Source organism: Nuphar pumila, chromosome 12 (genome assembly GCF_984573655.1).
Source record: "Nuphar pumila chromosome 12, dmNupPumi1.hap1.1, whole genome shotgun sequence".
Taxonomy (NCBI): Eukaryota; Viridiplantae; Streptophyta; class Magnoliopsida; order Nymphaeales; family Nymphaeaceae; genus Nuphar; species Nuphar pumila.
In genome coordinates this window covers 23,266,085-23,278,529 of record NC_143260.1, presented here as the reverse complement: position 1 = coordinate 23,278,529, position 12,445 = coordinate 23,266,085, and the positions used below count along the sequence as shown (strand labels likewise).

Sequence of the window (12,445 nt, the reverse complement as noted above, 5' to 3'; positions counted from 1 at the left end):
TATACACATATCACCTTACCTCGTAGGTCTAATTTTTTCTTTCAAAAAGAAATGCCTCATTTTGAGAGAAATAACTATAGTGGTGGAAGAAAGTGATAAAATGTGATTCCTCGCATGGATCTGGATCCGATCCAGATCCATGCGTCTATCTTTCTTAGACTGTTCGCTTTATGTAATGGCATTTCCGTTATTTGAATGTATTTTAAACCCATTGTTTTATTTGTTCATAATAAGAGAATTAGGGCATGTCATCTTATGCTTGGCTACCGTTTTTTAGCATCTCCTCTCTCTCTCCTTCTTCCTCTTATTCCTTGACAGTTGAATGCAAACTGTGGTAAATTCTTACATGGTATCAGAACGAGATTCCGGTTTTCTTCCAAAAGGTATGCCTAGGGGTGGCAATCGTGTCGGGTTGGCGGGTCAGCATACCTCAACCCGAACCCGACCCGTTTAATAAACGGGTAACCCGACACGACCCGCCAACCCATTTAATAAATGGGTTGGGTCGGGTAAACGGGTTCTCAGGTTCGCGGGTCGGGTTGATGGGTCGGGTCGACGGGTTGGCGGGTTGACGGGTCGGGTTGGCAGGTTGGTGGGTCGGGTTGGCGGGTTGACCCACCCGCCTAACCCGTTTATTAAACGGGTCAGCCGGGTTGGCGGGTTGGCATACCCCCAACCCGAACCTGACCTGTTTAATAAACGGGTTACGCGGGTCGACCCGTTTATTAAACGGGTTGGCTTAAGCCCAACCCCAACCCGCCTAAGAGGCGGGTTGGCGGGTCGTGTCAGAAATTGCCACCCCTAGGTATGCCCATTTAGATCAAATCCTGGTTTCTTCCAGTCCGAATCTTGCCTTCTCTTCTTTTCTCCTCTAATCTTTCTTTCATTCTCCTCTTTTTCTTCTACTATCTATTATTTCTTTTCTGACAGCCGGTTCTTCTTTGGTTCTATTCACTCATTTTCGTGAGCTTTATTCTTGACATCAATCTCAAAAAAAAAAAAGGAGAGGTGAAACATTTTTGATGTCAAATAGTGACTGCTTCGCTTCTTTATCTTAATCTGAATATTTTTGGCTGTTATATATCCCAATCTAAAATTTTTGGGTTCATTTTTGTCCATATTTAATTTTTAGAAATCGTGATTGATTATCGTAAATCGGTTTTGATCTCTTTCCATTATTTTCCATATTTCCAGCTGACATATTCATATTAGCAGCATCTTATTGTGATCATCAGGTCTGGTGCAGGAATCGGACTGAGTTCGGAATAGTGCCTTAAAAAAAAAAGGGGGGCACGTTTTATATTATGTCATATTTCCTGCATTTTGCCTAATCTATCTTGCTGCTGCATTACTGCTATTGGCTGAATTTTTATTCTATTCCTCTTTTTATCCTCTTCTTATCTTTTCATCTACTTTTAATGGATTCCTCTTCCTATGCTGGTCTCTCTTCGAACTTTTTGAGTCAGCTTATTTTCGAAAAACTTAATCATTCTAATTTTCTAACCTAGAAAAGACAAATTATTTCTTTTATAAGAAGTCAAGAACTGTTTGGGCATCTAGATGGATCAATTTCGGTTCCACCACAGGAATCAAAGAATGATAAAGGAGATGCTTCGGTTAACCTTATTTTAAATCCTGAATTCACTGTATGGATGAAGCGCGATCAAGAATTAGTTGCATATATTACTTCCACTCTATCTCAGGAAGTATTGATATCTATTCTGAATGATTGTACTGCTCAACAATTATGGAACAGACTTGTGCAAACCTATTCTTAGATTTCAAAGGCAAGGGTTTTATTTCTAAAAAGGGAGTTTCATACTCTTAAAAAGGGCTTAATGTCAGTCATGAAATTTTTAAACAAAGTGAAATAAGTTACAGATCAACTTGCTATTGTTGGATGTGTTGTTTCTGACAAGGAAAAAGTGCAGTAAATTCTCAATGGACTGAGTCCAGAATATCATGTGCTTTCCACTTTTTTATCGGTTCAACCTGTGTTACCCAACTTTGAGGATCTTTAAGCTAAACTTCTTCAGTATGAAATGAGCATAAAACATCTGACGAAAGGTAGTGATCTTGCAGATACACATAATGTTCTGGCATTAGATATATCTCATGGTTTTGAATGTGGAAGTAGCAGTCTTCAAAGTGGTAGAGGTCGAAGTCGCTTTGGTCAAGGAGGTTGTGGTATTCTCCCTACTTCTAACATGCTTCAATGCAGGAAATCAGAAAAGAGTGACTACATGTTCCCAGTGTAATAAGGACATGTGAAAGCTAATTGTTGGTTTAATCCTCAAAACAAATGAAAGAGTAATAAATCAGAAAACAAAAGAAAATCTGATGGACAAAAATCTTCTAGAGATATGCAACAACAGCTTTATCACAGCTGAGTTTTAAGCAAAATGATCAAGGAGAATGGTATGTGGATTCAGAAGTAGCCTCCTATGTCACTGGTAATGCTGGTAAGCTCTCAAATTTATCTTCTTATTTCAAAAAAGGTAATATAGTCACTGAAGATGGATCACATCATCACATTTCTCATGTTGAAAGTGTACAAATTCCTTTGTCTAGTACTTCTCTTAACCTATCCAATGTTTCTTTCGCTCTCAATATTAAAAAGAATATTGTTTCTGTATTTAAACTTGTTGATGATACAAATTTTTCTGTCGAATTTACTCCCTCTTTTGTGTATGATAAGGATCTTCAAACGAAAGAGATGTTCGCTGAGGGGGAGCAACGAGAAAACATGTACATCTTCAAGGAGGATCCAACTTCTCATTCTTCTTCTACCTTGAAGTCACCTTTTTTGGAGCAAGTCGTGTCATACAAATGTCTTTACTCTTTCTCAATGTAATAAGCCAAATTTGTGGCACAGTCGGTTGGGTCATTGTAGTCATGGTTTCATTAATAAACTTGTGTCAGAAAATTTGATTCCAGAGTCCTGTCTTCATTTTGACTTAGATGTCAAAAAATGTTCAAGCTATCAGTTATGTAAGTCATGTTCTTCCTTTTAATCTTGTTAATGAAAGAGCCTCAAAAGCTTTTGAAATTGTGTATTCTGATGTATGGAGGTCAACTCCTGTATGTTCTTCATCTGGAAGTCGATATTATGTTTTATTCATTGACAATTATTATCATTTCACCTGGATATACTTTATGAAACACAAGTTCGAAGTTTTTAGATTGTTTCAAGACTTTTGGGCCCTTGTTAAGAATCGTTTCTCTTCCAATGTTGTGCATTTCCAATGTGATGGTGGAGATGAATATTCTTCAAATGACTTTCTTAATTTTCTTCGAAATAATGGGATAAGTAGGTGTGTGTCCTATCCACATACTCCTCAACAGAATGAAGTGGCTGAACGAAAACACCAACATATCGTTGAAAATGCCATGAGTATGCTTCATGATAGTATCATTTTTATTAATCTTTGGACAGAAGCCTTTCATACCGCAGTACATGTGATTAATCATCTACCCATGAGAATTCTAGAAAACAAGTCTCCATATTTTACCCTTATTGGAAAAAATCCTGATTGTTAATGTAATACCTGAAAAAAAAAAAAAAAAAAAAAAAAAAAAAAAAAAAAAAAACGAGTCGGACACGCGCCAGGCACGTGTCAGACACGTGTCCTGGTCAGTGGGCGATCCCGGATCCGGGCCGGACCCGGATCTATGCCGGACCCGGCTTCTCGAATATTCGAGAAACCGGTACGCGCCCCCCTTTTTAAAAGGGGGTAGGGTGCCTCGGGCGAGGGCATTTGCCCTCGCTCGACTCTCTCTCTTTCTCTCTCTCCCCCTCTCGTTCTCGGCTCGATTCCGGCGACGCACCGACCGGCGAAGGTCCGATCGCCCTCCGGCTGCCACTTTGGTGGTGTCTCCTCCCCCCCTTCGTGCTCTTTCGCCGCCGTTTTCTCCCTCTTCTCTGGCGACTTGCCGCCGGACTGTTGAGAGGTACGCGCTTCCCCTCTTCTCCTTTTCCGTGGGCTGCGGACTCGTCGGCCGGCAGGGGTTTAGTCCCCTGTCGCCGACAGTGCGCCGGTAGGGGGGGGGTTCGCCCCCCCCTGCTGTTGTGCGTGTGTCGGCTGGGGGCTTAGCCCCTCTCGCCGGCCGCTCGTCGGTAGGGGGAGCTTCGCCCCCCTGCCCGAGCCTCCCTGTCGGCAGGGGGTCTCCCCCCCCCCCCCCCCTGCCATCGTCGGTGTGTCAGGGGGGAGGTTTGGCCCCCTGACACCGACGTTTTGTCGGATGGGGGCTTAGCCCCTATCGCCGGCCGGTTGTTGGCAGGGGGCTTCGCCCCCCTGCTGGGGTCTGTTTGGTCGGCAGGGGGTTTAGCCCCTTGTTGCCGGCGTGTTGTCGGCAGGGGGCCTGGCCCCCTGCCGTTGTTTGTTGCGTTGGTAGGGGGCCTGTCCCCCTGCCATTTTTCCGGTTATCGGTAGGGGTCCTGGCCCCCTGCCATTTTTTCCCGGTTGTCGGTAGGGGGCCTGGCCCCCCTACCATTCTCTGTTTGGCGGCAAGGGGCCTGGCCCCTTGCCTTTGTGTTTGCTGGCAGGGGGCGGAGCCCCCTGTCACCCCTGGTTGTTGGTAGGGGGCCTGGCCCCCCCTACCATTCTCTGTTTGGCGGCAAGGGGCCTGGCCCCTTGCCTTTGTGTTTGCTGGCAGGGGGCGGAGCCCCCTGTCACCTCTGGTTGTTGGTAGGGGGCCTGGCCCCCCTACCATTCTCTGTTTGGCGGCAAGGGGCCTGGCCCCTTGCCTTTGTGTTTGCTGGCAGGGGGCGGAGCCCCTTGTCACCCCTGGTTGTAGGTAGGGGGCCTGCCCCCCCTACCATTTTCTGTTTGGCGGCAGGGGGCGGAGCCCCCTGTCACCTCTGATTGTCGGTAGGGGGCCTGACCCCCCCTACCGTTATCTGTTTGGCGGCAAGGGGCCTGGCCCCTTGCCTTTGTTTTTGCTGGCAGGGGGCGGAACCCCCTATCATTGTTCTGTTTGGCGACAGGGAGCAGGGCCCCCTGTCGTCTCCTTTGTTTGTCAGCAGGGCTCGGCCCTTGCTGATCGCTTGCCATTTGGGATTTGTTTTGCTTCTGACTTGCTGACCTCTTTAGCGTGTACAGGTTGCACGACGGAGCGCTCGCGTGTCTCGTGGCCCGAGACCCTTCGAACTTACGCCCGCAGGCGTGCAGTGATCCGCGACTCCCCAAGGTAGGGGAAAGTTGCGTGAAAGGATTTGAATGAACTAAACTGAACTAATTGAAAGATAATTAAAAGAATCTGCTTATATACGTATATGTATGTCTTTTAAACTCAAAGACGCGGTTTCGCGATCCTTGTCCTGTTTATTTTCCAGCATTTACTTTCTGCTGCCGTCGCGCTATATGTGCCAAGGCTTTCCTTTCTGTCTTTTTAACTCAAGGACGCGGTTTCGCGATCCTTGTCCTATTTACATTTCAGTATTGTACTTTCTGCTGCCGCCGCGCTATATGTGCCTAGGCTTTCGTATTTGTCTTTTTAACTTCAAGGACGCGGTTTCGCGATCCTTGTCCTGTTTACTTTTGCAGTACCTTACTTTCTGTTGCCCCGCGCTTTATGCGCCTTGGCTATTATATTTGTGCACTTTACTTGTTGTTTTGCTTACTTATGCTGACTCATTTCTTGCCTATACTATATAGACTTCGATTTTGCTATTGTTCTGCTTTGCAAGTGCTTTTAGAAATTGCTGTCAGTACTTGAGCCCCTTTGTGTATTCTTGGCGACTTGTGGCTATAAACTTAGCTATATCTCTTAGCAGTATCATGCGATGCTATGATGCGTAGCTCAGAGTGAATGGGTCTTATGTTTGGTTTTGAATATCTCACTAAGCGATAATCATGCGCCTTCACAGGCAAGATGCTCTAGTGGGTTGAATAGACCAGGGCATATAGAGCAAGGTGATGAAGACGAATAACCCTTCATCGTGCTTGTTCGGGCTGGTTCATCAAGAGAGAGGATGGATGGTAAAAACCCTTCGGTGGACAGGCCATTTATGGCCATTTCGAGCAAAGGCTCGGCTTCCCCAGTCATCGAAGGTAGGGGAGTTGGCGTCACCATAAGTATCCTAGGTGGTAGTCGCCCGACACTTCTGCAGAAGTTGGATGCATCCGTGGGCCCCTTCTAGCCTTTGGGGACTTGCTCTCTCGACCACAGGTCGTCCCCTTAGGAGCGGACTCAGTCAGTCCTTCAGGGTATAATAAGATATATGGCATAATGGACCCCTAAAAGGTTCTCGGCTGTTTCTACGTTTATACATTGTGCGTACCCACAATGTCCAGATAATAATCAGATCACACTTATGGCATGCTCACATTTATTTATTCTCGTACTGTTGCTTTTACCTTACTATCTGTCTGTGCTTACGATAGTTGGAAGGTATGCATGATAAGCCTGTTTATGATTGCTTACAGTTGTATTGATATCACTGTACTACTAGTTTGCTTACGTTTATGACATACTTGTTAGCTTTGCTATTCACTTGCGTAGATTGTATCTGTTTCTGCTTGCTTCTGTTCAAGCATGCTTTAGATTAGTTCATTTGACTCCTTTTGCGCACCTACCAGTTTTCAGGACTGACCCCATTTTCTTATGGGTGTAGGTGACAGGCAGCTCTTCTTATTGGCGGTGGTGCTGAAGCTACGAAGTCAAAGCTTTGCCTCTCTCGTCGACTCGCTGGCTACTTTGTTTTGTACTTTTTGTTGTTTTGGGGGTGGACACCCTTTCGTCTTGTATAAAGTAAACTCTTTCTATTATGAATGTACTTTTTATTCTCTACTCACTGCTTTGGCTTAAAAAGTGAACTTGTATTTGTGATGAGTCTTTTTGCTAACATACCCAGAAGATTTGACTCGTGTTTTTTTTTTTTAAATCCTTTGGTATCTTTGAAAATCCTTGCTGCAACTATGATTTTTTCCTTAAAGGTATTTTGATTCAAATCTTTTCCTTTTCTCGAGTCAAACTTTTGGGGCGTTACAGTTAAAATATATATGTGTATAGATATACTTATGTATATATATTCACATATATATATATATATATATATATTCATATATATATATATATTTGTTTTATAATAGTTAATGCCTTATAGGGCCATTTTTGGTTTTTTTACAAGTAAAAATAGTTGTTTATTAGAAACAATAATTTTTATCTTTATTAGTTTTTTCTTTTCCTTTTTGTTCTTATCTTGGCCATTGAGGACTCTATGGTCTTTTGACCATAGAGTCATTGGGACTCCCCAACGGTCATAAATATGACCGTTGGGAGCTCCCAACAACTCTATTTGGGAGCTCCCAATGGCCTCCCTCTCTTGTAAATATGTATAAATAGGGGTAGTGTCTCTCCCTATTCTTTAATGCTTTTAGCAAAAGCATATGCTCAATAAAACATATATTTTTTACCTTTAATATTTCCCTTTGTTGGCAATTGTATTGTCCCATAATGGACTTGTTCTTGTGCACTTTGTGTATGTGATCTTGTAAGCCCTTAGAGGCATTTGTTTTCTATTTTCTGCATATTTCATTATAGTTATTGTTAAATCTAATCTTATTAACGCAAAAGAAGTAGATCAATGCAAACATGAGGGCTAATGATGAAACTCCCTTAGAGGATCTCACTCTCTATCATCATTTGATTGGGTCTCCTACCTACTTATCTATAATCAAGTCGGACATAGCACAAGTTCACAGTGCAAGTCAATTTAAACATGCACCTACTATTGTTTACATGGCTGTATTTTTTGGGGATTCGCTTATATTATGGAGATATAAGAAACAACAAAAGGTGTCATTGTCTTCCACTAAAGCTGAGTACAAGGCAATGGAGACTACTAATATTGAACTTGTTTGGTTTAGGAGTCAAATCAATGATATGGGAGTCATCATCTTCACTCCTTCGAAGATGTGTTGCGACAACAAAAGTGCGATCTATATTGCTAAAAACCACACTTTTCACAAACGCACAAAGCATATTGAGATGAACTACCATTATATTTAAGAAAATTTTTTTAATGGCACTATTGAGCCTTCTTATGCTACATCAAAATATCAGCTTGCAGACTTCTTCATCAAAGCTCTGTTGTCGCCTCGCTTCTCTTTCCTTGTTGGCAAGCTCTCGGTGATCTCACCATCGATTTGAGGGAGGTGTTAAAATATATATGTTATATATTTGTTTATATATATACATTTACATGTGTATATATATATTGTTTATGTATATATATATATATGTGTACATTTATATGTATATATATTATGTTCCTATGATTGTAAATTAGTAATTTCCACCATGGGCATTTTCATCATTTTCTCCTTATGTAATAGGAGCTACCCATTAGAGGCAGCATTGTAATCTTTTTATTTTTTATTTTTTTTCTGTTTGTTGTCCCTTTCACTAATGTGAAAGGGGATTATTGTAAACAGCCAATAGAGCTGTTGGGGCTCTCCAACGGCTATAATTATAGTCGTTGGGAGATCCCCACCAGCTCTTTGAGCTGCCTTGTGGCCTATTTAAATAGGGTTTCAGTCCCTCTCTTAGTTCATGCTTTTCTTAAGCATTTTAATACAAAATCCTATTTGTTTTTATTGTGCTCTCTTGCTTCTATTGTGAGTGTGATGTGTTAGCCCTTTGTGGCTTATTGTATTTTGCCCATTAGAGGTTTTTTGTGTTTGTAGTGCCATTTTTCTTGTTTTCATTTCACAAGGTTCACTGACAAACTATATAGGCCATTTGTGTCAAAGAAGCTATTGTAACCATTACAAATATCATGGACAAACCTTGAATTTGGGTAGTTCTAATTATCAAGAGCTGCACATAGGCTTTGGGATACAATTAAGATTGACTCATATATGGGAGTAACTCTATAGGCGGCATCATATCAGTGCAATTTGGACCACTGACCTTTCAGACCTCTTCAAATTCAGATTGGGAAGAAAATGTGATGGGTCTGCTAAGAATGGAAAAATGTTGTAATTTCTCATCCATATCTAAATGTCATTTTCTACCAATTGTAAATTTGTTATATCAACAAAGTGAATATCAATATGATTTCTCAAAGTATGACAACTTGTTCACCTGTATATCTTGGGCGTTGCATTTCTTGGTTGTTTTCACCATCTCTCTCTAGTCTAGTATCATATTAACATGGGTCAAGATTTGTGTAAATCTTGTAACCTTAGTTCTGCAAAGTTTGTTCACGCATTTGATTCTTTACGATAAATATGCATTTGATATCTACTATATGATTTTTGAATTTCCAAAATTTGAAATTTTCATATACCCACATATGTTATGCATATTTTATAAATACCCACTCATAATATAAACAAATACATATAAACACCTGTAGTTTATCAATTACATCCTATGTCACACGGACTCGGCTCCAAGGTCGCCGCACCCGCGTCGACACGCACCGACACGGGTGCGGACACGGGTGCGGCTCGGACTCGGTCAACCCAACCCTGGGTGTGGTCAACGCACCCAGGGTCATTTTGGTCCATTTTTTGGGAAATTTTTTTTTTTTGAATTTTTTTTTTAAAATTTTCTGGGCTACAGCTGTAAGGAAAAAAACCCATCACAACTAAAAAACCTGTACACTTTCAAGTTTTAAGTACAGAATGGGCACAACTCAAGTTTTTGTGGTTTTTTCCTGTACGAAGAAAGTGAATTATTACAGTGTATGAAGAAAGTGCCCAAAAGTGAATTATTCTTGTATGAAGAAAGTGTACAGAATGCCTTCACAACTCATCACCTGTCCCCTAATGGGCACAACTTTGACCGAGTCTTATATATATATATATATATATATATTTTTTTTTTTTAAATTTTTTTTAATATATATATAGCCGAGTCCCCGTGTCCAAAATTTTTAAAATTGCGCCGCACCCGTGTCGCACCCGCACCCGCACCCGCACCCGCACCCGCACCCGCACCCATGTGACATAGATTACATCAAATAGGCACCTCCATCCATTTCCGTCAACTTAACCATGGTTATAGGTTATCCACTTATAACTAATAAGTATAAATTACCCTTTTATTTTATTTGTTCTTCTGAACCAACAAATAACCAGTTAGGTTTTTCTCACATCCTCTACCAAATGCAAATCATGCCTCACAAAAACATCTTTCTTCTTGAATTCTAAACCACAAGATTCACATTTTCCTTTTTACATCCACAACCAAGGGAAGCAATCTACCATCAAATCTACCAAGCAAACATGTACAAACTGTGAGCACTCAAAATTCCACCCATAAATAAACTAACACCCAAATCGTGAAATCCAAAATACCTAACAAGAATCCCGTCTTCCTCGTAGGGTTCCAAAGTTTTCATCACCAATATTTGATTGAGGGAATCTTCTCAAAAACCACCTTTTCTCTATGGGGACTGAACGGATATGAGCATTAACCTCGCTTCCCTCAACACTGCATACAACATTACATGTTTCTTACAAAGATCAGGACTCCAAGCAATTAACACTTAAGAGGTGTTCATCTAAGAAAATCGTAGGGATATCATACCCAAGATGCATTGATTTTAAAATTTTGTCCATCAGTTGGGATGGTCAGATGGAACTTTAGAATGCTAGCATCCAGCATCTTCTGTTCAATGGGGACACCTCCACGGAATATAGAATCCTGCCCATTTCACATGCTACCCAACCTTTTGGCATCAAAAAGGGGTTGGCATAGAGTTACCGGAAGCACCATAGGGAATGAGGAAGCATGCTTTGTGCTTCCAAAACGTGCTGGGAAGCACAAAAGAAAATTGGGAGGAGCGCTTCCCAATTTAGGGGAAGCGCACTTCCCCCTTTTTTTAATTTTTTTGTATTGTTATTTTTATTTTTATCTTTTCTCTTTTTTCGCTTCCCCTTCGCTTCCTAGGTCGCTTCCAGTTCGCTTCCTAGGTCGCTTCCAAGACGATTTCTAGTTCGCTTCTAAATCGTTCCACGCTTCCCGCTTCCTAAAATTTTGAAAGTGACTCGCTTCCGCTTCCCGCTCCCGCGACTGGCAACTTTGGGTTGGCAGTCCATGCCCCCATCTTTGGGTGGAATTGTAGAACTTTAACATTGAAATAAGAAGGGTTTGAATATGGATGGTGTTTATGAAGGATCAAAACATTGTTTAAATATGAATAGTAGGTTTGTAATTTAATGAAAAAAGAGTAAACATGTCATTTCACATTATTGTTGATGTTTTCCTCTTTGAAATGGGAGAGAAACTGGCCGAACTAGTTGATGTATTTCAACAAAGTACAGTGATTTCTATGATATTTTTTATGCTATAGGCAGGTATTCATTAACTGTGCACAACATAAGCAGGCATATGTGAATTACCCTTCCAGAAATGTACCTAGTATAGAATCCAGTTCAACAAAATGCACCTTACTAACAAGAACATAAGACATACTCAAGGTATATGCAATCTTGTGTGAATGTCTGCTTAATTTAGAAACATTTTTCAGTTGTTTGGGCATTTGAATTAGATTTTTTCCTTAAAATATGCACCAGTTTGTGTTAGGCATGAGAAAGTAAATCTGTTGAAGTATTAAAGAACTAAAGAAAAAAGACCGACCATTGCCCTAGATATCTTCCAACCAGTTGTAAAGCCATTAAAAACTACAAAGCATGGAAGCAAGGTAACATGCTTAACAGATCCAGGAGACAACTTTGAATGGAAGTTACATGTGGGGCATTTACCTTTGATATTCCATGCCGCAGACAAGGAAAATAAATATGACGAACCATCCATTTGTGAACTGGCTGAAGATCAGATATTTTTTTGTCAGTGGGTCTATTGAAAAGTCATCATGTTGGTAGAATTTATTGCAGTTGGACAACACGTAAGAAAAAAAAAATTGCAAACTCAGAAATCCATAAAGTAGCACATGACAAATTTGTGTCAGCATAAGATAACTAATTGCCAACACTCTCAAGAATCATATCAACTGTTGGGTTCTACCAAGGGATCAACATCAGTAAAAGTTGTACCATGCAATAATTAAAATTAAAATAAAAAACCAGCAACAAAACGAAGATGAGAGAAAATGTGAAATAGTAGCACAAATTAGGAAAAACTGATGATTAATTTTTATGAATTGAAGGGGGGGGGGGGGGGGGGAAAGGCATTAGACTATAACTGGAACTATCTTTGGCAGTTATCTACCCCAAGAATCAGATACTAGATGGGAATATCCATCAGTTCAAGACTTTGTGAAGTAACGAAATACATATAGCAAAATTTCTATTACAAGTTGATGATTTAAAAACAGACATAAGAAAATGATAGAAAAAAACATGTTATAGGAATCAGTAAGTTATCCCTTGAACAAATATCCAGCAGTTCTGCAAATTTTGACTTTAGTTAAGCTTTTTCCAAGTGTTCATAAAATGTAAGATTTAAAAGAAACAACAGGAACTTCTCA

General features: G+C 40.8%; 1 protein-coding gene across 1 annotated transcript in view; it reads right to left on the bottom strand.

Annotated features, from left to right (window-relative positions):
- The window catches only part of LOC149820310 (diacylglycerol O-acyltransferase 1-like), a 118,149-nt gene that overhangs the window by 15,482 nt on the left and 90,222 nt on the right, over nt 1-12,445 (bottom strand). Inside the window, exon 12 of the mRNA XM_089983096.1 lies at nt 11,721-11,783. Coding sequence (XP_089839222.1) covers nt 11,721-11,783 — 63 coding nt within the window. The remainder of the gene's footprint in view (nt 1-11,720; nt 11,784-12,445) is intronic.